General features: G+C 45.6%; 1 protein-coding gene across 1 annotated transcript in view; it reads left to right on the forward strand.

Annotated features, from left to right (window-relative positions):
* LOC119957737 (RAS guanyl-releasing protein 1-like) overlaps positions 1 to 18,604 on the forward strand; it is a 133,204-nt gene extending 114,600 nt beyond the window's left edge. Inside the window, exons 13-17 of the mRNA XM_038785822.1 lie at positions 1,874 to 2,018; positions 3,148 to 3,184; positions 5,378 to 5,521; positions 8,473 to 8,846; positions 15,157 to 18,604. Coding sequence (XP_038641750.1) covers positions 1,874 to 2,018; positions 3,148 to 3,184; positions 5,378 to 5,521; positions 8,473 to 8,846; positions 15,157 to 15,327 — 871 coding nt within the window. The 3' untranslated portion in view covers positions 15,328 to 18,604. The remainder of the gene's footprint in view (positions 1 to 1,873; positions 2,019 to 3,147; positions 3,185 to 5,377; positions 5,522 to 8,472; positions 8,847 to 15,156) is intronic.
* The last annotated feature ends 7,642 nt before the right edge of the window (positions 18,605 to 26,246 follow it).

Consider the following 26,246-nt stretch of genomic DNA (forward strand, 5'->3'; position numbering starts at 1 on the left):
TAGTTAACATGAACCAACTCTTTATACACACTGGAGGAGAGAATATTTTGCAGGGCACATGACTCATAGGCTTGTAATTGTAATGCTTGACACTGGAGAAAAAAAGATTTAGAAATACACCACTGCCAGCCTAATGTTCTGTTCTTGCGCATCATTTATTAGTCTAATAACAAATCCATTCTCTGTTATTTGGCATTACTGGAATAGGAATATATTTAACAGAAAATCTTTAAGTATGTATTTTAAAGATGTTATCAGTAAGCAAATCACCATTGTAAAGACTATTGCCATCAGAAATGCATTTAAAAGGATTTTCTAATGTTCTCTTTGTAATGCAGAAGTACCTCTTGATACAGCTCCCAGAATGTCATGCCCAGGAACATAGCCCATTTACAATGCATGAGCAACTGTTGAAAAGGCATGATACGCTCTTGGGTTGCAGACATTGTCAGTTTTGGAGAATGAGCTATGTAGGCTGACATGGTGGAAACCAATTTCTAGCCTTATGGACGGTCTGAAATCTAAGTCCACCTGTGACCACGAGTCGTATCAATGGCTCCAGTCAGTGTTCTGTTGTGGTTAAAGATTGAAACCACTCCAGTCTGTAAGTTGCAGTAACTAAGACTTTATTCTGAACAAATTTGAGAGACATAGCCCAACTCCTACAAAATATCTCACTGGTACTAAGGCTGTGTAACATATTTATATCTTTTGATTATCATCCTTTTAATAAGGACACAGGAGACCACACCGATTAAAATAAACGCCAATTTATTTACAACACAATGGGCGGGATTCTTCGGCCTCGCCTGCCTGGCAACCGGAAATTCCTGCCCGCGATCAATCAGCCTTTACATGGTCTGCATCCCGTCCGTGGCGATCTTGCGGCGGGCACAGCCAAAGAATCCAGCCCGATATATCTACTGCCTGGTAGATCCCTACCAGGTTCCTGTTCTGGCTGGCTGACCTTTTATACAGGAGTTGCCCCTAGCGGGAGAACTCATACTCGGCAAGGAGAACGGGGAAGATGATCATTCCCATCCTGTAGGCCTCGTGCTTGTAAATCTCATAAGAAGCATTATACTGGCTGCAGCTGCAGTTTAACTAACCGAAGGCTAAAGTCTTTATTCTTATTACAATTTTTTCTTACCCGTCCTGTGAAGGTCATTAAGTTTGTGATTGTTACTTCCCACACCAACATGCTGAGAAAGGGCTCTAATAACTTATTTTAGACCTGTTAATGCTCATACCTACATTTGCCTACTTTAAGTTAGCAATTTTGAATTATTTCAATTGCCACACTTCAGTTGTTAGGTGTGCTCCTAATGACACTGACCCTCCATCACCACAGGGGGATACAAAATAGCACGCCATGCCACCAAGGCACGAGCAGCACCTCATTCATATTACACTGAACCCATCAAAACTGGTGCTGACTGCAGCCAGTTATATATGCAACCAAATGGTCCTTTCTCTCACAAGAGACATATACGATATATTTGAAGTACATAATTGATACCTCCCCAGAAAAAATCAAAATCATCAGCATGCAGAACAGGGTGCTTCCTGAGTATGAACACAAACAGTTGCTAAATTACAGGTTTGCCTGTGGAAGAATTCTTCGATTGTATTCAGTATTGTACCAACATTGCTGTCAGTTGTGAACTATTTAAAATGTTGTGAAAAACATAGTGATCACTGAGGAGTAAATTATTTTTCATTTTCCATTACATTTTGGATAGTGAAGACTGAAATGATGATCCATTCTCTATCCAAAACCACTTTTTGCCAAAATAGTTTTTACAGACCTACTATATTTGTGTCATTCCACGTATGTAGAAAACGTATAAAATGAAAGATTCTCATTTTACAGTGAAGGACTAATAAGCAGAGAGGAGATAACAGCCTACTTCATGAGATCCAGCTCTATCTTCTCCAAGTCAGTCGTAGGCTTTCTCCATAATTTCCAGGAGACAACATATCTGAAACCAACTTTCTGTGACAACTGTGCTGGATTCGTAAGTTCCATTCATCTACTGTATAGTCTCCCGGCTTGTAAGATCTCACAGTGTCAGTTGTACAGTGGCCACTCTTTTATTTTAGTATCCAATTCTTTTTTCCAATAAGGGGCAATTTAGCATGGCCAATTCACCCACCCTGCGCATCTTTAGGTTGTGGGGATGAGACCCACGCAGACACGGAGAGAATGTGTAAACTCCACACGGACAGTGACCCAGGGCCGGGATCGATCCCGGGTTCACAACGCCATGAGGCAGCAGTGCTAACCGTTGCGCCATCATGCCACCCAAACAGTAGCCACTCTTGATTATTCATACATTTTCTACAAGTATTTTATGTGAATGTAGCTATAAAAGTAATAGTGTTGGAGAAGGTAGCTTTTCTGTATCTTTGTGTAATGGGTATGGTAATTAAATGCTGCTGAACTTGAAACCCAAAGGCCAAACCTCACCATGGCAAGTAGGGGGAAATTAGAATAGATTAAAATAGAATATAATCACTACAGTGCAGAAGGAGGCCATTCGGCCCATCGAGTCTGTACCGATCTTCTCTCAAAGAACCCCCTACCTAGGCCCACAAGCCACTCTATCCCCGTAACCCCAATAACCCCACCTAACCTTTGTACACTAAGGGGTAATTTATCAAGGCCAATCCACCTAACCTGCACACCTTTGGACTGTGGGAGGAAACCGGAGCACCCGGAGGAAACCCACTGGGGAAAACATACAAACTCCACACAGACAATGACCCAAGGCGGGAATTGAACGTAGGTCCCTGGCACTGTGAGGCAGCAGTGCTAACTAATGTGCCATCATGCCGCCCCAAATTGAATTTAATCAATCAGATCATTTGTTGGCCCCTAAAAATGGCCAGGCGAGCTGTAAGATTTTATGTTGGCCTTCACGAAAGGAAATCTATCACATGTAATCTGTCTGGCCTCGAGCCAAATATTTGATGTTTAATATCTCAGAGCAAATAAGGATGGGCAATATATGGTTGTGGCCAGATCCCAAGATACAATTTTTAAAAACTTTTATTACGTTCAATTTTCTGAAAAAAAATACTCTCAGTTTTGTCAAATTGCAATATCCTCAAAAGTAAAATGATCTGCATTTTTTTCCTTTTCAGATCTGGGGTGTTATAAAACAAGGCTACAGATGCAGAGGTAAATGACATATTAAAATGTCTCAATTATGCCGAAGAAGCTGATGAATTTCATATCAAACTCATGGTACATTAATTCAGATGAATCAGTAATATTGCTGAATTAATAGATTTACAATTACAAACAATTGAACAATTCTTTTTACAACTTCCAACTTTCTTATATACAGAGTTGTTAGATTTGCTCTAACACAGAATCCAGACTGTTTCTAGATGATGTTCCTCCAGAAAAATGAATTTTGTTGAAGTACATACTGAAATCAAACAATGTACAACTTGTAACCTTTTTGTGAATGCTTAAAACAGTACTAAACTTTCACATAAAGCATATGTAGTAAGAATTGGTGACCATCATTTTACCACAACCTTCAGTTAATGTTTTCAGCAATATCACAAAACCCAAACCAACCACACAAATAATGCTTAATATGTTATCCAACAACTTAATGTAAATCCTAACTGTCATAGAATTTACAGTGCAGAAGGATGTCATTCAGCCCATCAAGTTTACACCAGCCCTTGGAAAGAGCACCCTACCCACCCTACACCTCCACCCTATCCCAGTAACCCCACCTAATCTTTTTGGATCCTAAGGGTAACTACCAACATTAAAAGAAGGATTTCTGTTTCTTAAATGGAATTATAAATTCAAAACAGCTGTTGCAAAGACTTTGAAAAGACAGTTAGGCTGGCCGATGAGTTGAGTACTGATCCTTAAGTTAGAAAGGGTGAGTTTTGTACCATTCATATTATCCCAGGCCAGGGCAGCATGGTGGCGCAGTGGGTTAGCCCTGCTACCTCACAGCGCTGAGGTCCCAGGTTCGATCCCTGCTCTGGGTCACTGTCTGTGTGGAGTTTGCACATTCTCCCCGTGTCTGCGTGGGTTTCGCCCCCACAACCCAAAGATTACAGGGTAGGTTAATTGGCCATGCTAAATTGCCCCTTAATTGGAAAAAGTGAATTGGGTACTCTAAATTTTAAAAAAATATATTATACCAGGCCAGCTATATCTAACTTTTTGAACAATCTTAATGTGGTCTTGAATGTGAACAATTCCCTAACTGGGGATTTAGATGCAACACTTTGGGTGAAGGGAGTCAAACAAAATTTGCCTTCAAGTTGGTCGCAATGATGCTGAAAATGTTGGTTTAAGATCACTTGGAATGGGGCGGGGGGGATTAAAATGTGTGCTCAAGCTGGTGTAGTCTTTTCACCTCAACGTTAGGAATTTGCAGTGCAGACCACGCTGATGGGGCGAAAGTCTCATGTAAAATAAAATTAAGTGGTCTCAATCCAATTTTAACTTTTGTGACTCAGGACTATCCATTAATGCACTCAGCAGGATGTCAATAGATAATCCAGGCTGAAAAGTAAGCCAGCAGTTAGCATGTAAAAAATAAATCCGAGTAATGTTTTCAGAATACCTTGGGGCGGTGGCTTTATATGCAAGTACTTCTACATTCAAGAGGGTACGAGGGCTGGGCTTTAAGAAAAAAAACCAATATCACTCCCAAAGTATGCACGTGTAAGGATTATGATTTTATCGATGCTGAGATTGTGTAATTGCCTCTAAATTAGCAAGTAGATCATCTGCAAAGCAATATTGAACATTTAAAAATCTAAAGTTTTGTTCTAAAATCGTACAGCATGGTATGGAACAACATTATTACTATTGCCATAATAGAATCAGAAACATCATTTGTCTGTCTGTGTGGAGTCTGCACATCCTCCCCGTGTGTGCGTGGGTTTCCTCCGGGTGCTCCGGTTTCCTCCCACAGTCCAAAGATGTGCAGGTTAGGTGGATTGGCCATGATAAATTGCCCTTAGTGTCCAAAATTGCCCTTAGTGTTGGGTGGGGTTACTGGGTTATGGGGATAAGGTGGAGGTGTTGACCTTGGGTAGGGTGCTCTTTCCAAGATCCGGTGCAGATTCGATGGGCAGAATGGCCTCCTTCTGCACTGTAAATTCTATGATTTGTATTCTTGTAGCTCCTCAAAGCAACATATTTGGCTTTGCAATTACTCATTACTGAGCAGGAAAAAGTGAGAATTTATCGCAACAGTAAATTTTTGTCTTGCATCTGTTCCAGAACATTTTAACGCAGCATCAAATTCCTATCCATGCTCCCAACCTCTTTCCGAGGAACGTCCAGTGAGTTTATGCGGATGTAAAATAGTTCCTTTTCTGTTTGCAGATTGTGGTATGAACTGCCACAAACAGTGCCGAGACCTGGTAGTCCTGGAATGCAAAAATAAACCCAAGACCACAGATGCTAGTCCAACATCAAGCTCCACGCCCACGGCACTCTGTCCTGCAGGAACCAAAGGTCACAATACTGGTAATATTACACTTCCCACAGCATTGTACTGTTACACTTTAAACAAAATCAGAACCATTTCTCTACATTAATATATAATATACTTTAAATTGATTAGGATAAAAGATGTAGGGATTATGATCTTATAGATGCTGAGATTAGCAAGTAGCAATCTGGAAAGCAATATCGAACGTTTAATTTATTTTTAAAAATCTAAAGCTTTGATTTTGAATACTGGCACTTGACAAAATGTAAGTACTTTTCTTTGTTAAACACCTACAAAAATGTTTAAGAAGGTTTTAATGATGGGTATTATATGGGTATTATACTATTTTCCATTTTGTTATGTTTTATATTATCATTTAAAATTATCTGAGAATAATCAATTATGCTATTTCAATAGCTTTTCAGCCCTTCTTGGCCCTTCTAGGTCACAAACTGGCACCAGGCAGGAAGCCAAGCTCATGGGTGACTTGTTTTGAGATCTCTGTCAGTGCCATTCTGAAAATAGTTTCTCGAGATGCACAGAAGTGGTTTTGTTTTAGCCTGACTTTCCCTCTTGTTTGCACAGGTAATGCAGCCAACTTTGGGAACAAGGGCAATATTGGAAAGGGAGCAGGAGCCCTTTCTAATCAGCCTGTGTTGGTAATGTAAAGACATCCTAGTTCCCTGGGCTGACTTAATGCTAGACAAAATTAATCTTCAATAGTTGTCCAAAGTTATCGTTCAATGACCAATAGAGATAATGGGCGCAATTCTACCCCCCCCCCCCCCCCCCCCCCCCAACGCTGGGTGGGAGAATTGCCGGGGTGCCGTGCGAGTCCCGCCACGCCGCCCCGGCACCCGCACGCGATTCTCCCACCCCCCACCAAACCGGCGCACCGAGATTTATGGCTGGCCCCTCGGAGAATCGCCACTCACTGTTTGTAACGGGCGAGCGGCGATTCTCTGGCCCGGATGGGCCAAGCGGCCTGCCCAATACGAGGGGTTCACGCCGGCGCCAACCACACCTGGTCGCTGCCGGTGGGAACAGCGTGGGAACGCGGGGGGGGGGGGGGGGCGGCCTGTGGGGAGGGGAGGGAGGCAACCGCGCATGCGCGGGTTGGCGCCGGCCAATCTGCGCATGCGCGGGTGGCGTCAATTTACGGGGCGCCGGTTTTATGTGGCGCCAAGGCCCAGTGCGCGTAAATGACACAGCCCCACTCCTAGCCCCCTGGGGGTGGGAGAATAGGGGGCGAGGAGCAGCCTCCGACGCCGGAGTGAAACACTCCAGTTTTCACTCATGCGTTAGGACTTAGTCTCCCGATGGGAGAATCTCGCCCAATACAACAAAGTCAATTTGAGACCTTTATCTCATTTGTTATGAACAAAAGGGAATTTACCACGGCCTCGACCAGTCCTTGGATACTCCTGTCTTAATACAGGAACATAGGAATTGCTGGACAAGAAAAGATTAAGCTTGATCTAGTTGTTTTTTTACTATCCTGCTAGCTGAATGATACAACAGTATTGCAGTTTTTGACTAATCAAATCTGATCACCATCAAAAACTGACACGGGCAACAGATTTCAGCCAGCAAGTGGATATCAGGGTATATTATACAACTGAGTTTAATGTAATATCAGCTTATTTACAGAATTAATCATGTTAAAGGCATTTGAGCCAAAACAATCTTGAGATTGTTGGGACATTAATAGCATAAAGGTATTAATGTCCCAAACAAAACTCCTATTTCCAAAATGGTGTTGTTAGCCCCGAACTATACTCCCTATATACACACAACTGTGTAGCAAAATCTGTCTCAACTCCATCTACAAGTTTGCTGATGACAAGACCATAGTGGGTCGGATCTCAAACAATGATGAGTCAGAGTACACGAGGGAGACGACACAATCTCTCCCTAAATGTCAGCAAAACTAAGGAGCTGGTCATTGACTTCACGAAGTGAAATATCGTACACACTCCAGTCTGCATCAATGGTGCTGAGGTGCAGATGGTTGACAGCTTCAAATCTCTAGGGTGCACATCACCAACAATCTGTCCTAGGCCACCCATGCTGATGCTACGACGAAGAAAGCACAACAACACCTATGCTTCCTCAGGAAACTAAGGAAATTCGGTATGTCCACATTGACTCTGACCAACTTTTACAGGTGCACCATAGAAGCTAGCTGCATCACAGCCTGGTATGGCAACTGCTCGGCCCAAGACCGTAAAAACCTACAGAACGTCATGATCACAATCCAGTCCATCACGTGAACTCGCCTCCCATCCATTAACTCTGTCTACACCTCCCACTGCCTTGGGAAAGCAGGCAGCATAATCAAAGACCCCTCCCACCTGGGTTATTCTCTCTTCTAACCTCTTCCTTTGACAGGAGATACAAAAGTCTTGAGACCACAAACAGATTCAAAAACAGCTTCTTCCCCGCTGTTACCACACTCCTGAATGACCCTCTTGTGGATGGAACTGTTCTCTCCACGCATCTTCTCTATTGAGTAGTACTCCAATCCGTATGCTTCACCTGATGTCTATGTATTTACATTGTATATTTATCGTATGTTCTATGTTTTTCATTTATGGATCGATCTGCCTGGACAATCGCACAACAATACTTTTCACTGTACCTCGGTACACGTGACAATAAATCTAAATCTGTAAGTGGCCTGGTTGGATTTGTCCTGCTTTTTGTGGAGGTAGTTCCTATGTTGCAGCCATACTGAAACAGTTTATCTTAGTTCTGGAGCACAAGTCTCCAGCATGGGCTGTTTCAGGATCCCTAGCCTGTGCTGTATTCAGTATTCAATGTAATCTCTACCTTTTCTTTTCCAAATTGCACACCCAACCAGGTCATTTACTTCCTGAAAGTTATGCATGTAAGAATAAAGAGGTTTACTTGCAGTTCAAACACTCTAAATCTCAATCACTTATTTTAAAAATTTATGACACCTTTCATATTAACAATTTTGCAGGAAATGAGGATGGACCATTTACATACTTCAATGAGGAAGTGAATGATGATTCTGAACGCAAAGACCGCACTATTGTACTAATGGGGGGCTCAGCACAGAAGATCTCAGTAAGATTGAAGCCCATTGTAATGCATAAGGCTACACAGACTGATGCAGCTGGCTTGGACACAGATATCTCAGGGAATCAAACAACCTCTTTGGGAAGAATGAAGACACCAGATGCCTCCATGCTATCCCCAAACATACTTCCATTGTGCCCAAGTCCCATTCCAGCTCGCAGAAGACCCTGTGTAAAATGGGAAAATATGGCATCCTTTCACAAACCTAAAAGTGATGACTTTAGCAAGGAGCATCGACTATATCAACTAGACAAGGTACAGACACATTTTTATTTCAGAACATTTATCACAGTTGTGCAATGTAATAGGTAATTAAAAGGCAGAGTAAAATCTGGACAATATGTTTTGTTCAAAAGCCCTGTTGTTCAGCAAAATAAGATTTTGGCATGAACCTCATCTGTTCGAACTAAAACAATCCTTTAAAATCAAACTTCAGAAGACCCTTGACAGCTGGCTAATCCAGTGGTTTTATTAATCTGGAGAAACACCAAAATGTGGCAATTTCAAACCAGCACAGGAGACAATTGACTGCAAACGTGCAGTGGTAGCGAGGGACAGATGATGAAGGGATACTTTGAACAAATGTTCCTTTTCCCTCTCATTTTCTTCCTTGTTAAGTACAGTAAATGGTGGCTTTTTAAAACATTAAAGTACTTGCTTCTGATTAATGAAGCAGCTTCACAAAGTAAATTATTGAAGTCCCAGTTTTAGCTTCACATCAGCAAAGGTTAGCATCTGCTGATGTACTCCACTCACGCAGCTGTTGGGTTGCTGCAGACTAACATCTTTGAGCACATGACAAAGCTAATGTGAAATAATTAGACGTTCAAAACATGTGGAGATTTAATTTGGCCATTGCTGCTGTTTAGTGAGCAGAAGCAAAAACTGTGTCCAAATTTTCCTTTCCCTGATATGTGGATTCTGGGGACAATTTCAGCACCTCATTATTGCCCCAGCTCCTCACCATTCGCACAAATAACTTTACAGAGACTGTGAATCAGACCTGGGATTTCTCTGGGCCATACCCAATTATTCACTGGATAAGCATCCGTATTTTCTAGCTTTTGTTCCCATTTATCTTTCTTCTCATCCTTTCCTATTGCAGTAATTTATCCCGCAGATATACAAGCCAACCAGACTCTGCCTCAACCAAATGGCTATCTCTTATGTACATACCTATGTGCCAGCAATGTCAGGCTAGTCAGACCATAGGGGGTATCAGAGGTGAACACATTCCCGTGGTCATCTAAAATTCACATTTGGCCTCTATCCAGCAGAGGTAAGACTGTTATCGACACTTGGAACATATATTTAATCTCAGCATGGTTCCTGTGGTTTATCTATTGCGGATACTAGGTGAGTTGGCGTGGTTGGTGTAAGGGCAAAGTGTGGTGGGTGGGGCATGTGATGGCATTGTTGGCATACAGGTTTCTAAAGGGCCATGGGAGTGGGTGGTGGCATAAGTTGGCATGGAGGCTCTAAAATGCCGTGAGAATGGGCAGGGGATATAGGTTAGCATTGAGTGCATGAGGTGACATTAGTTGGCATGGATAAGGCATGAGGAGTGTGAAGGGGGATGAGTGTTGATGCAGTGCTGGTGCACTGAGGCAGGCCTTCGTCCCGGCACACCTTTGCACCCGGCATCGTCTGCGCACGGTCTGGATTCAACAGACCTGAACCCAGATAAACCTGCCACCCCAGAGCTTAAGTCCGACCTTCTGTGCCACTTTTTCCTGGGTTGTGTTCGCGAAAGCAGATAAATATCCTGATTCTGCGCCCCCTAGATTCTAGGCCTAAAAATCTAGGCCTATGTCTTTGTGTGCTGGCATTTCACCACCAGAGCAAATAGCTGCTCTGTGTAGTCTGTCAAATCCCTTTATCATTTTAAATACCTCCATTAGATCAGTGTTTTTCACATTTTTTTCCGGGGACCCATTTTTACCAACCGGCCAATCTTCGGGACCCACGCCGGCCGGCCTTCGCTGCCTACGCCGGCTGACCTGCCCAACCCACCATTTTCTCTTAGCTTGTTTGCTGCTGACAAAAATGGAGGAAATGGTTTGGGGTCCCTTTGGCTCTCGTACACGGTCCTCCAATGGAACCTGTTGGATGAAGGTGAAGCCTTCCGGTGTCGGAAAGTATCTGTCCAAAGTTCTGCATATTTTTCCTGTAAAATTTTATCAAAATAAATCGCCGAACATGTAAAAAAAATTGAAATAAAATGACTAAAATAAATGAAAAAATAATGAATAAAATAGATGAACAAAATAAAATGAATAAAGCCCCCCCACCGAACTTGTAAAAAAAGGCTGCGTCCGTTTTTTTAAAAAGCAGCCGCACTGAGCATGTGTGCCCGATCACCGATGCACATCGTTTTGCGCATGCGCACCGATGATCTGGCACGCATGCGTAGTGCGGCCGCATTTTTTTACATGTTCGTGGCCATTTTGAAGGCCGCTTGCAGCCGCCGTTATTAACAGCCGGCTGCTGCGGCTGTTGCGCGCAGATTTGCGTGATCAGGAGCGCCACGACAGTCGGCTCCACGACCCACCCAACACCTTCCTGCGACCCACATGCGGGTCGCACCCCCGGGTTTGACAATGACTGCATTAGATCATCCTCCGACCTTCTAAACCCAAAGGTAATAGAATAGAAATAAAATGCAGCCTGTCTTCAAACTTCAATCCTTTAGATGTAATGCTGGTGTGAAGATTGCCCAGGAGTGGAGAAACCAATTGAGATTTGACTTAAGTTTTACTGTTTGGCCATTAACACGAGTTATGCAAGAATATTGGGCGTGATTTTCCGACTCCACGCCGGGTGAAAGAATCGCGGGAGTGCTGGGCGAATCACGCCACGCCGCCCTGGCACCCCCACACGATTCTCCCACCCCCCCCCCCCAAAAACGGCGTGTCGCGTTATGCGACAGGCCGCTCGGAGAATCGCCGCTCGCTGTTTCTAATGGTGACCGGCGATTCTCCGTCCCGGATGGGACGAGCGGCCTGCCGAATTCGACCGGTTCACACCGGCACCAACCACACCTGGTCGCTGCTGGCGTGAACATCGCGCGAACGCAGAGTTTGGGGCCTGTGGGGGGCGGAGGGAGGATCGAGCACCAAGGGTGTGCTCAGGAGGGGTTTGGCCCGCGATCGGTGCCCACCGATCGTCGGGCCCCGCAAGATCAATCCGCCATGTCTTGCGGGGCAGCGGAGGGGTAAACGGCAACCGCGCATGCGCGGGTTGGCGCCGGCCAACCTGCGCATGTGCGGGTGACGTTATTTAGGCGCCACCGGCCGTGTCATTCAGGCCGCGCCGCTTTGACGCGAGCGTCAAGGCCCGGCGCGTGAGATTGACGCGCCGCCGCTCCTAGCCCCCCGGGGGGGGGGGGGGGGGGGGGGGGGGGGGGGGAATAGGGGGCGAGGAACGGCCTCCGACGCCAGAGTGAAACACTCCAGGTTTCACTCCGGCGTCGGCACTTTGTCTCCCTTTGGGAGAATTTTGCCCGTTATCTTAGCTCTGATGTTTGTGGTAGTTACCACTGATGTATTATAATGTATATATATGTATTTTGCGGTAAGGCCCCTGTACTACAGGTACAGGAGTAGATCCCTGCCTGCTGGCTCCGCCCAGTAGGCGGAGTATAAATATGTGTGCTCTCCGTACAGCAGCCATTTCGTCAGCTGCTGTAGGAGGCCACACATCTCTGTGTAATAAAGCCTCGATTACATTCTACTCTTGTCTCATCGTAATTGATAGTGCATAAATTTATTACACAGAGATGACCCGCAGTACGCTTACGTAGCGTACCCCGACAGCCGCCAAGACACAGTCTCCCTCAGGGACCTGGCACCAGCTGGTTCCCCACACACGCCCCCCTCTGCCCTGGCGCCACCCTCCCTTCCCCTGGCGCACCCCACCACAGCCCCCGCTCCAGGACAATCCATTCTCCCCTTGCTCACACCCGGGGATGAAGAGGACTTCGACACGCTCCCGAAGTCACCGAAGACCAAGCTGATGGCTGAGTCGCCACCAGCACTGCGACGCTCTCGACGACAGATCAAGGCACCAGACCACCTAAATTTGTAATATTTCCTGTGATTTTAAAAAGCAACTTGTCTGTATATAGTTCACCCACGCCCCTGCTGGACTCATTTTTAACAGGGGGTGAATGTGGTAGTCACCACTGATGTATTATACTGTGTATATATATGGTTTTACGGTAAGGCACCTGTACTACAGGTACAGGGGAGATCCCTGCCTGCTGGCTCCGCCCAGTAGGCGGAGTATAAATATGTGTGCTCTCTGTATAGCAGCCATTTCGTCAGCTGCTGTAGGAGGCCACACATCTCTGTGTAATATAGCCTTGATTACATCCTACTCTCATTCATTGTAATTAATAGTGCATCAATGTTATTAGGGGCGGGATACTCCGGTCCGCGGTGCAAAATCGCGTTCAGCGATCGGCCAGAGAATCCACTTTTATGCTGGAATGCGGTGCGGCGCCATTTTTGTGATGCTTCACCTCCTCAAAAACAGCATACTCGGGGAGTACGCGCACGCCATCGGGACGGCCTCAGGACATCACCTGAGGCCCTCCCCTGATGCTCCGCCCCCGATGGGCTCAGTCCCCGATGGCGTGGATTGGTGCTGGGGCAGCGCATAGCCGCAGAATCGGAGAATCCAGCCCCATGAGTTCCTGTGACTCTCATCTGTTCATTTACAACCTTATAGTGAACATTATCTGATTCAGAGCAATAACATTGCTTGCTCCAAATAACAATTGCATTAACATCAGCAAGATACAACGCGGACACAAAAAGGACTTTTTGACGACAGTTATCCCTACAACATGTTAAATCCAAACATCTGAAGGATTACATGCAATGATTTAAAAATATATATATTTTATTCAAGTTTTAGCATTTTATACAAAATTACAAAAAATTGGAAACAATAAACGCTACCAAGCGCAACCTCCCAAAACAACCCTGCAATTCAAGAAACAAGAACCCCACACTTACCTCCTCTCCATTTATACCCACCCTTACCCTTACCCCCCTCTAACCGGGCAGCATAGTGGTTAGCACAGTTGCTTCACAGCTCCACGGTCCCAGGTTCGATTCCCGGCTTGGGTCACTGTCTGTGTGGCGTCTGCACGTTCTCCCCGTGTCTGCGTGGGTTTCCTCCGGGTGCTCCGGTTTCCTCCCAGAGTCCAAAGACGTGCAGGTTAGGTGGATTAGCCATGCTAAATTGTCCTTAGTGTCCAAAAAGGTTAGGTTGGGTTACAGGGATAAAGGGGAAAAGGTGGAGGTGTGCGGCTTAAGTAGGGTGCTCTTTCCAAGGGCCGGTACAGACTCGATGGGCTGAATGGCCTCCTTCTGCACTGTAAATACTATGATTCTACCAGCTAACAATGACCAACTCTCTGAAATACAATACAAATGCCCGCCATCTCTGGTAGAACCCTTCAATCAACCCCCTCATAGTGTCTTTGACCTTTTCGAGTTGCAAAGATTCCATTAAATCTGCTAGCCATGCAGAAGCACTCAGCGGCTTTGCTAGCCTCTAACCCAACAGGATCCGCTTCCACTCCACCAATGGAGCAAAGGCAAGGACATCTGCCCCAGAACCCGTCCATAGCGCTGACACATCCGAGACTCCAAATATAGCCGCCAAAGGATTAGGGCTCCAGCTCAATATTTAGGATCACTGACATGGTTCTAAAAAAGGACCTCCAAAAACCCATCCGGGCTTGGAACAGGACCAGCATGAGCATGATGCGTGGGCCCTCGAACAGATCTCACACCTATCCTCCACCCCTTCAAAAAACTGACTCATCCTAGACTTGGTGAGCTGTGCCTGAAACAGTACCTTTGGCTGTATCAGGCTCGGTCTCGCACACGACGATGTGGTGTTCATCCTCTGCACTGCCTCACTGCATACCTCCTCCTCCAATATTGGCCCCAATTCCGCCAACCATTTAGCCTTTATCCCTTCCACCGAACTCAACTCTTCCCCTTCGATCCGTTCATACATTCCGGGTGCACTGCCCTCCTCTGCTCCCGAACAGGAGGGAATCCCCTCCAGTAAGGTGGCAACACCGGGAAATCCAAGAATATCCTCCTCACAAAGCTCCGTTGCTGTAGGTGTAGAATCATAGAGTCATAGAATTTACAGTGCAGAAGGAGGCCATTCGGCCCATCGAGTTTGCACCGGCCCTTGGAAAGAGCAGCCTACCCAAGCCCACACCACTCTGTCCCTTTAACCCAGTAATCCCACCCAGCCTCTTTGAACACTATGGGAAATTTAGCATGGTCAATCCACCTAACGTGCACATCTTTGGACAGTGGGAGAAAACCAGAGCTCCCGGAGGAAATCCATGCAGACATTGGGAGAATGTGCAGACTCCGCACAGACTCCCAAGCTGTGAATCGAACCCGGGACCCTGGAGCTGTGAAGCAACTGTGCTAACCACTGTGCTACCGTGCCGCCCTCAACATGTCTGAGCCAGACAGCCCAAATTACTGTTATATGCAATAATGTTTTTGTTCTTTTGCTGATGTAGGAAAGAACTCTGCTTCGAGAGGAGAAAGAAAAGCTGCACATTGAAAACACAGGTCTGCAGACAAAGTTATTGGAGGCACAGCAAGAGATTAAAGCTCTCACTGAACAACTAGATTTATTCCGAAAGCATATGATTATGGAACCAAGAAATTCCTCACTGACGCAAGAATAAATGTACAAAATTAGGTAGACTGTTTGTAACTAGTATTTCTGTACAGTACTGGGATCTATGTAAAATGTGAACAAAATACGAGGACTTTTGGTGAAAATTGATGGACATTTTCACATTACTTAACTGTGTTTTCTCATCAAGAAGAACTCGTAGCTAGTTTTTAAATTGGAATACGTAGAAGTAAGCATTACTACAAACACTAGACACTTTTATTAACAAAAAACATCAACTTTATAAAGAATCAAATGAACAGGAGTTTGAGATTGGGAGCAAATGGGCAATTGATCACTTCAAAGAAAGCTAAAAATGATAATGTTTTTAAGAGTTACATAATGGAGTTAATTTTTGGAGTTAGGATAAAACAACTGATCAGATTTACTGCCTATTATACATCTTTTATTGATAATTAGGAGAGTTGGATAACGAGCAGCTTTTCCAAAATCACTCATTTATACTACCGCTAAAAATTTATCACCTTGGTTTGTGTTACTCAAGTCTGGGGCTGGATTCTCCGCAACCTGACGCCGAAATCGCATCCAGCGCCAGGGCGGAGAATCCACTTTCGTGCATGGAATCAGGATCGGTGCCAGTTAACTGATTCTCCGGGCCGTGTATCCTCTACCTGTGGCCTTTGCTGGAGGCCTGCCCTGCCTCTGACCGGCCGAAGTCCCAAAGGCGTGGATCTAATGTGGTCCTGCCGTTCGGAATGCTTGCATGGCAGCTGCAGTCCGCAGCCGCCATGGTCGGGGACGGGCCAATCAGAGGGCATGGGGGGCCTCATACGGGACCGGGCTATTTTTGGGCGGGTGGTCCGGGTCAGACGCATGGCCGATCTGGGACACTATTTCCATGGTCCAGCTCTGCGGTTTGAGTCCGCCATGGAGCACGGTGCGGCTGCGGGAGGCTGCCGCCGTGTGCATGCATGGCCTCTGACCGGAAGTGCTAAAGCTGCCAGATTCACAACGGGTCCCTGCTAGCCCTCTGCAGGGCTATGAATATGGGGCCTTTTGATGCCAGTTTTTCTGGCATGAAAGGTCAAAGTTTTTACGGCAGCGTGGGGACACAGCTCCTGAAAGGGAGAACCAGCCTCTAATTTATAGACATTTCAAATGTGTTTGTGACTATTTTAAATAAACACAATGCATTGCAGCCACATTTCTTGATATATAACGAAAAATTCTGAAAGTTGTGAAAAGCTATATTGAAACAGTTGCATCGCCTTTGGGCAAGGAAGTTTTTGGGCAACGATTTGCACACTATACTCACCTACATAACAACAGTAACTGCACTTCATATGACCTTTGTGTTTGCAATGTCAGGAGAGACACAATAAGGTGTTCTCTTAGTACAAGTACTTTTTTTCTTTCACCCAGAAACTTCTTAAAAACATGAGAATACTGTACTTTTAAAGCCTCCCAAATAATGGATTGGCATGAAGATTTTATTTAAAGCTACAGATGTTACAAGGCCAATTATCAACCTAAAGCTATCTATTGCATTCCTCTCAATCTATGTACTTATACTTGATAAACCTTACAGGCATAATCAAGTCATCAAAGATGAATCATAATGACTTGAAGTTACCCGAGGTAGGATTACTCAGAAGCTTCACAGTTATAGCCCTAAGAATGTCACAGCTATTGTGAGAAAATCTCAGTCAACATATGCAATCACTTTTCATTTTTATGGGTGTTTATGGTCACGTAACACACAAAAACAAACTAGCCATATTCAGAGTTAACATTTCAGCTTGATGACCTTTCATCCAGCATTTTATTTTTTTAATTTCACATTTCCAGCATCTTCAGTATTTGCTTTCGTATTGTTGGCACTGTCTTCAGAACTGAGTTAATGAAATAAGCAAAATACTGCTGATGCTGGAATCTGAAATAAGATTAGAGGATGCTGGAGAATGGCAGTCCTCGGTTCTCAATGCTGAGTTCGGCAACTCAGACTCTGACCTTTGTCCTCCATCTTAAACTCCCCCTTTTTTAATATCCCATACATGTGTATCCTTAATGCAAACCTCCCTGCCCCACACTAGGCCACCCATCTTTTGTTCTTAAAGTTGCTACATGTTGCAATCTCTCACAGCTCAAACACATTCAGTTTCAGTGGTTAAATTCAGTAAGTGTACAGTAGCACATTCAGCAATAGCTCAAATATTCATTCACAAGTCCCTACAAATGAAGACTCTCATCGGGATTTTCAGGCACCCCCATATCATGTTTTGTGGCGGCTAAGGCTGCCCGCCAATGGGGTTTCCCGTTCTTTGCACCGCCACCTGTGGGACTGAAAGATCCCGTCAGCAAGAACGGCCTCTGTATTTTGAACTGGAATAGACGTAACTTGTTTGATTATACTGACCAGTTTATAACCAAACCACGCTGTTTAATTACTGCATGTTATACATCTCTCTGATGGTTAGCCATAACATTTTCCAGTTCATTCAAGCCACAAGCCTTTTGAGTTATAAAACAAGTATGCTGACATTTTAGCCGAGAAGCACCCATGAATGTTTGCAATGCCTATGTCAACGTAATGAAAAGATCCTTGTTGTCCAGTCATAATTCTGATGCAGCATCAACAAAGAAGTTGTCCTTAGCGTTTAGAATTAAATGGTATAAGGTTTGATTTGTCAGAAAACAAATGTCATGATTTTTGTCTGCCTGCATCAACTCAGGTAAGAGCACAGGCTGATACAACAAAACTAAGAGACATGTACATAGTTGAATAATGTAACTTTGTGTTTGTTATCTGAATGTAAACTCCACAGCAGCAACAAAAAGATATTCCATTAGCTCAATAAACCGACACTTCATTCTGTGTGTATTACAGTTTATATCAGCTAATGTTATTAATGAGTATGCATTGCAGTAAATTAGATTGGCATTTGGAAACTATGAGGCTCCTGTATATTCAGACTTACCTTAAAGTGTACATTTAAAATTGTCAGATCGGCAAGATGTAGGTAAAGATGTCAGCAGTAATTTTACTCAGATCGTAATGTAAAATGAAAAGTGGTCTGATGCCATTCACATTGAATCACCCCTTAAAGGCCCAAAGAGCTTTAAGGCTCTGTTAAGAAACTTTTAAAAAATAAAATAAGCAAGTAGTTGTGCTTTTTAGTGAATGTATATATGTATAATTGTACGATAAATATTTGTTTTTGTAACTTGTCTCGTTTGTGATGGTAAGTAATCTGTAGCATGATGTAATAATTAAGATGAATTCTTTTGTTTAAAGTAGCAAACATTAAACAAAATGTTAAAAAATCTATTTATTCCAGTCTGTTATTCTTTCAGAGAGAATCTGGGGCCCATTAGGCTACAGTTCCTATCTGGCCTTAACCTAGAGGGTAAGATTACCAATCGCAGCATTCTCTGTAACGTCAATCAGGGGCCAATCCTAATTTGTTTCAGCACAGTCCCAATGGGTCACAATGAACTGATTGATGCCAACGTCAACTTGTTTGGATGAATTGGTCTATTCCATTCTGAAACATTGGAATGGTAAGCTAACATTTCCACAGAACATCCAGGTGAATCTTTTCAGAAGTCCTTGGCAGCCGGGCACAAGCTCAGGCTTGTCTCTGAGATTTCCCGTACATTTCTGGAATATCTGCGGAGAACAGGCACAGCGCCTATAGCATTCGTTTGACACAGGTGGTTCTGTAAAGATATGTGCCCTAGTTGTGCAACTTGTTATCTTAAAAGGTAATTGACAGTGCTTGCTTGTGAAATCAGGAGTTCTGGTTTTTGGCATTTTCTTTTCTGCACTGTTTTTTGACATGTTAGTGGAGTGGCTTTGCCATGACGGTTTGCATATTTTGCACTCTGTTTTCCACTGTTCACTGATACAATTTCAAGAAGCAAAATTCTAAATATGATGGACGGATCCTTCCTGTTTATTCCCTTATTTTCCCTTTCGTTTATTTTTGGTCATTACATCTTTTTTTTTTAAATGTTTATATTGGTTTTCACAATTTTTATGGTACACTGTTCAGTTCGTATGTTAAATTACAAGTGTCATAACGCGCATGCAATCAAATAAAAGTAACCAAGGAGAAATTAAAATGACAAAAGAGATGGACCAAAGGACAAGATAAACAAAACACAAACAAACAAAGATCAGTTATAAATATTTATATCTCCATGTTTTCCCCTCTCACTGTAGTTCTGGGCCCCATTTGGCCGATCTGCCTCAGTTGCACTGCCTAGTGTTGGCCCTAGCGAGTATTACCCAGTGTGTTGCTTCTCCCTCTGGTTTTCCACTTGCCCTTGGGCCTGTCCCCTGCAACTATGCCCCACAAACTTTTTTATGGACTTTTCCCCCACTCCCCCCTACCCCTTTCCTCTGATGTGGAAGCCCTTTTCCGGCCCACGGAATGGCGCATTTTATCTTCTCCAGTTGGAGAAATTCAGTCAGGTCGGACAGCCAGTCTGCAGCTTTGCTGGTGCTGCCAATCGCCAGCCAAGCAGGGAGGCAAAGACTAAGACATTGGCCCCCCTCCCTATAAGGAGTTCTGGCTGATCTGAAACCCCGAAGACCCCCACAAATTTGGACATTGCCTCAAAGAAAGTCATCCAGATCCCGACAAGTCTGGGGCAGGCCTAGAGCATGGGTATGTGGGTGGCCAGGCATCCCTGGTACCGATCGCACTTGTCCTCCACCACCGGTTCTGGGTGAACATGGGTTCTGGGGTGGCACAGTGGTTAGCACTGCTACCTCACAGCGTCAGGGCCCTGGGTTCAATTCTAGCCTTGGGTCACTGTCTGTGTGGAGTCTGCACGTCCTCCCCGTGTGTGCGTGGGATTCCGCCGGGTGCTCCAGTTCCCTCCCACAGTCCAAAAATGTGCAGGTTAGGTGGATTGGCCATGCTAAATTTCCCCTAGTGTCTAAAACGGTAGGTGAGGTCATTGGGTTATGGGGACAAGGTGGGGCATGAAGGCTCTTTCAGAGGTCCAAGGTGAGACTTCTTGGGCAAAATGGCCTCCATCTGCACTGTAGTGATTCTATGATTCTAGGTGCGCACTGTGCACCAACTTTAGCTTCATTAGGCTCAGCCTGCGCATGTGGAGGTGGAGTTCGTTCTGTGGTGCTTCAATCCAAGGTCCTCCCCCCCCAAACATACACACTTCTGAGCCCAGTTCTTACTCCCATTCTTTCCTTGCTTCATCGGGGGGGGGGGGGGGGGGGGGGGGGGGGGGGGCATGCATACCTCTTCCAACAGTCATCCATACTGGTCCCCACAGTTCCTCTTCCTCAGGTCGCCCATGTCCAACAGTTCTTCAACTAGCGAGTGTCCTGGTATCTGGGGGTATATCATCATTTCTCTACGGATGATATCACCCTCTATATACCTCATTTCATTCTCTTTAGGTAGCCAGAAACTTTCAGGGAGTTCTTCCAGGGTCGCTAGTCTGTCGTATGTGCATGTCACTAACGGTCAGTATTCCCTAGTCGTCTCTCCACCTTTTGAAGATGGCGTCTACTGTTGCAGCCGTGAACCTGTGACTTTACAGATGGGGGTCATAGGGGATATTTCGGCTAGGTTGAAGTGTTTATCCTGGCCACAAGGTTTGCTAGTGTACACGGGAGGGTTTAAACTAGTACGGCAGGGGGTGGGTACCAGAGCAATAGGTCAGGAGATGAAAGCATTGAGGGAGAACTAGGGAATAGGGCCAGTATGGCTCTGGGGAAGAGCAGACAGGGAGATGTTGCTGAAAACAGCGGGTCTGGTGGCCTGAAGTGCATATGTTTTAATGCAAGAAGTATTACAGGTAAGGCAGATGAACTTAGAGCTAGGATTAGTACTTGGAACTATGATGTTGTTGCCATTACAGAGACCTGGTTGAGGGAAGGACAGGATTGGCAGCTAAACGTTCCAGGATTTAGATGTTTCAGGTGGGATAGAGGGGGATGTAAAAGGGGTGGAGGATTTGCGCTACTGGTTAGGGAGAATATCACAGCTGTACTACGGGAGGACACCTCAGAGGGCAGCGAGGCTATATGGGTAGAGATCAGGAATAAGAAGGGTGCAATCACAATGTTGGGGGTTTACTACAGGCCTCCCAACAGCCAGCGTGAGATAGAGGAGCAGATAGGTAGACAGATTTTGGAAACGAGTAAAAACAACAGGGTTGTTGTGATGGGAGACTTCAACTTCCCCAATATTGACTGGGATTCACTTAGTGCCAGGGGCCTGGACGGGGCAGAATTTGTAACGAGCATCCAGGAGAGCTTCTTAAAACAATATGTAGACAGTCCAAATAGGGAAGGGCCTGTACTGGACCTGGTATTGGGGAATGAGATCAGCCAGGTGGTAGAAGTTTCAGTAGGGGAGCATTTCGGGAACAGTGACCACAATTCAGTAAGTTTTAAAGTGCTGGTGGACAAGGATAAGAGTGGTCCTAGGGTGAATGTGTTAAATTGGGGGAAGGCTAATTATAACAATATTAGGTGGGAACAGAAGAACCTAGATTGGGGGCGGATGTTTGAGGGTAAATCAACATCTGACATGTGGGAGGCTTTCAAATGTCAGTTGAAAGGAATTCAGGACCGGCATGTTCCTGTGCAGGAGAAGGATAAATACGGCAAATTTCGGGAACCTTGGATAACGAGAGATATTGTAGACCTCATCAAAAAGACAAAGGAGGCATTTGTCAGGGTTAGAAGGCTGGGAACAGACGAAGCCTGTGTGGAAAATAAGGAAAGCAAGAAAGAACTTAAGCAAGGAGTCAGGAGGGCTAGAAGAGGTCACAAAAAGTCATTGGTAAAGAGGGTTAAGGAAAATCCCAAGGCTTTTTACACGTACATAAAAAGTAAGAGGGTAGCCAGGGAAAGGGTTGGCCACTGAAGGATAGGCAAGGGAATCTATGTGTGGAGCCAGAGAAAATGGGCGAGGTACTAAATGAATACTTTGCATCAGTATTCACCAAACAGAAGGGATTGGTGGATGTTGAGTCTGGTGAAGGGTGTGTAGATAGCCTGGGTCACATTGAGATCCAAAAAGACGAGGTGTTGGGCGTCTTGAAAAATATTAAGGTAGATAAGTCCCCAGGGCCTGATGGGATCTACCCCAGAATACTGAAGGAGGCTAGAGAGGAAATTGCTCAGGCCTTGACAAAAATCTTTGGATCCTCACTGTCTTAAGGTGATGTCCCGGAGGACTGGAGAATAGCCAATGTTGTTCCTTTGTTTAAGAAGGGTAGCAAGGATAATCCAGGGAACTACAGGCCAGTGAGCCTTACGTCAGTGGTAGGGAAATTACTGAAGAGAATTCTTCGAGACAGGATCTACTCCCATTTGGAAGCAAATTGACGTATTAGTGAGAGGCAACATGGTTTTGTGAAGGGGAGGGGGGGGGGGGTTGTGTGTCACTAACTTAATAGAGTTTTTCGAAGAGGTCACAAAGATGATTGATGCAGGTAGGGCAGTGGATGTTGCCTATATGGACTTCAGTAAGGCCTTTGACAAGGTCCCTCATGGCAGACTGGTACAAAAGGTGAAGTCACACGGGATCCAGGGTGAGCTGGCAAGGTGGATACAGAACTGGCTAGGTCATAGAAGGCAGAGAGTAGCAATGGAAGGGTGCTTTTCTGATTGGAGGGCTGTGATTAGTGGTGTTCCGCAGGAATCAGTGCTGGGACCTTTGCTGTTCGTTGTATATATAAATGATTTAAAGGAAAATGTAACTGGTCTGATTAGTAAGTTTGCAGTTGATACAGAGGTAGGTGGAATTGCGGATAGCAATGAGGACTGTCAGAGGATACAGCAGGATTTAGATTGTTTGGAGACTTGGCCGGAGAGATGGCAGATGGAGTTTAATCCGGACAAATGTGAGGTAATGCATTTTGGAAGGTCTAATGCAGGTAGGGAATATACAGTGAATGGTAGAACCCTCAAGAGAATTGACAGTCAGATATATCTAGGTGTACAGGTCCACAGGTCACTGAAAGGGGCAACACAGGTGGAGAAGGTAGTCAAGAAGGCATTCGGCATGCTTGCCTTCATTGGCCAGGGCATTGAATAGAAGAATTGGCAAGTCATGTTGCAGCTGTTTAGAACCTTAGTTAGGCCACACTTGGAGTATAGTGTTCAATTCTGGTCGCCACACTACCAGAAGGATGTTGAGGCTTTAGAGAGGGTGCAGAAGAGATTTATCAGGATGTTGCCTGGTATGGAGGGCATTAGCTATGAGGAGCATTTGAATAAATTCGGTTTGTTTTCACTGGAACGACGGAGGTTGAGGGGCAACCTGATAGAGGTCTACAAAATTATGAGGGGCATAGACAGAGTGGATAGTCAGAGGTTTTTCCCCAGGATAGAGGGGTCAATTACTAGGGGGCATAGGTTTACGGTACGAAGGGCAAGGTTTAGAGGGGATGTACGAGGCAAGTTTTTTACACAGGGGTAGTGGGTGCCTGGAACCTGTTGCCGAAGGAGGTGGTGGAAGCAGGGACGATAGTGACATTTAAGGGGCATCTTGACAAATACATGAATAGGATGGGAATAGAGGGATTCGGACCCAGGAAGTGTAGAACATTTTAGTTTAGATGGGCAGCATGGTCGGCACGGGCTTGGAGGGCCGAAGGGCCTGTTCCTGTGCTGTACTTTTCTTTGTTCTTTGTTCTTTGTTTTTCATTTGACAACACATTCGGAGAGCGGCTACTACCACTGGGTATCTTCAATGACTGGTGGAGGGGGGGGGGGGGGGGGGGGGGGGGAGTATGGTCATGACCAGGGCTCGGAGGGATGTCCCTGTGCACCTTCACTCAGCCCCTCACTCTTTCTGCTGTGGCCATCCAGTGGTAGAACTGTAGGTTTGGGAGGACCAGGCCTCCCTGACCTCTTTTCCTTTATTGGAACCCCAGATTCCATCTCCCATCCACAACACACACACACACAGACGCAAATGTCATGATTAATTTGTCTATTTGTTGAAGAAGGCCTTGGGGATGTAGATTGGGAGGGATCTGAGCAAGAGGAAGAACCTGGGCAGTACGTCCATTTTGATCATCTGCACTCTCGCTGCCAGCCAGAATGGGAGTGGGCCCCACCTCTGCAGGTCCCATTTACCTTCCTCCATCAGACTCGTCAGGCTCCACTTGTGGATCTGTCTCCAGTTGTGGGCTATTTAGAGCCCCAGGTAACAGAATTTGTTTTGGGCTTGTTTGAATGGTAGTTCCTCCAGCTCTGCTTCTCTCCCTTGTGGGTTCACCAGGAAGTCTTTGCTTTTGCTCAGATTGAGTTTGTAGCCTCCTTTAAGAGCTTCATGATCCCTTCCATGCTGGCTTGTGGGTCTGAGATATAGAGGAGCTTGTCATCCGCAGACAGTGAGACTCTATCCTCTCTTTCCACCCCCCCCCCCCCCCCACCCCCCAAAATACCTCTCCAGCCTTTCGCTGCTCTGAGGGCAATTGTCAGTGGCTAGTTTGCCAGGGCGAACAGCAGTGGGGACAGTGGGCATCCCTGCCTTATGCCCCTGTGCAGTGGAATTATTTAGAGTTGTTGGTGTTTGTCCGTACGTTCACCATGGGAGTACTGTACAGGCCAAGCCCAAACTGCTCCAGTACCTCTATGAGATATTTCCACTCAACTCTGTCAAAGGCCTTTTCTGCGTCCAGGGAGATGATCACCTCTAGTGTTCTCTCTTGGGATGGGGCCACTATCACATTCAGCAGGCACCTGTTTGATGTTAGCTGCCTGTCCTTGACAAAGCCCGTCAGGTCCTCCGCGACTACCTCCGGCACGCATCTCTCCAGCCACCTCACCAGTGTTTTTTCCAGGACATTCGATCTACATTGAGCAGCAAGATGGGTCTGTAGGACCCACACTCAGTCGGGGGGTCTTTGTCCTTTTTGGATATCAGCGATATTGAGGCCTGTGTCAGTGGTGGTGGCAGGGTGCCCCTAACCAGTGAGTCTGTGAACATCATCCGCAAGTGCGGAGCCAGTGCTGTTGCAAAGTTTTGTTGAAGTCCACCGGGAATCCATCTGGTCCCAGTGCCTTCCCCATCTGCATGGAGTTGATATTCTCCATGATTTACCCCAGTTCTAACGGTGCTTCCAGGCCCCGTCTTCTATCTTCCTCCATGACTGGCATGTCCAGTCCCCGAGTCCCCCTCAGGGCCAGGTGTACAGCCCCATGTAGAAGGTCTCAAAGGCCTTATTGCCCCTTTCCAGCGCGGCGACTAGCGGGTCATTGCTGTCCCTAACCTGGCCTATTTCCCTCGTGGCTTCCTCCTTTCTCAACTGGTGAGTCAGCAGGTGGCTGGCTTTGTCTCTCTGTTCGTAAAAGGTCCCCTGTGTCTGGTAGAGATGGGGCACTGCTTTCCTAGTGGAGAGCAAATCAAAGTCCATTTTTCCTCTTTGCCAGTAGTTCTACAGAGCTGTGGAGTACTGCCGGTCCACCTTCAGTATGGCTGTTGCCTATCTGCCCTCTCCTTCCTATCTCTGCAATCCTTCTATGCAATAATTTCTCCTCCAATCACAGCCTTCAGCGCCTCCCAGACCATGGAGGATGAAACCTCCCCATTCTGTTTGTTAATAATGTACCCGTCTATGGCCTGTGATATCGTTTGCAAAATGCCTTATTGGCATGGAGGGCCGTGTTCAGCCTCCATGGGGAGCGTTGGGCTCAGCCCATCTCCAACCTCATATCCATGTAGTGCAGAGCATGGTCGAAGATCACAATTACGGAGTATTCCGCTCATACTACCCCTGGAAGCACCAATTTCCCCATTACAAAGAGATTGATCCTGGTGCAGACCCTGTGTACCTGGGAGAAGAAGGAGAACTCCTTCTCCCCTGGGCGTGTGAATCTCCATTGGTCCACTGCCCACATCTGTTCCATGAATGTGCCTAGTTCCCTAGTTCCTTCACCATGTTAGATTTTCACCCCCCCCCCGCCCCACC

This window comes from Scyliorhinus canicula, chromosome 2 (assembly GCF_902713615.1).
Source record: "Scyliorhinus canicula chromosome 2, sScyCan1.1, whole genome shotgun sequence".
Lineage (NCBI taxonomy): Eukaryota > Metazoa > Chordata > Chondrichthyes > Carcharhiniformes > Scyliorhinidae > Scyliorhinus > Scyliorhinus canicula.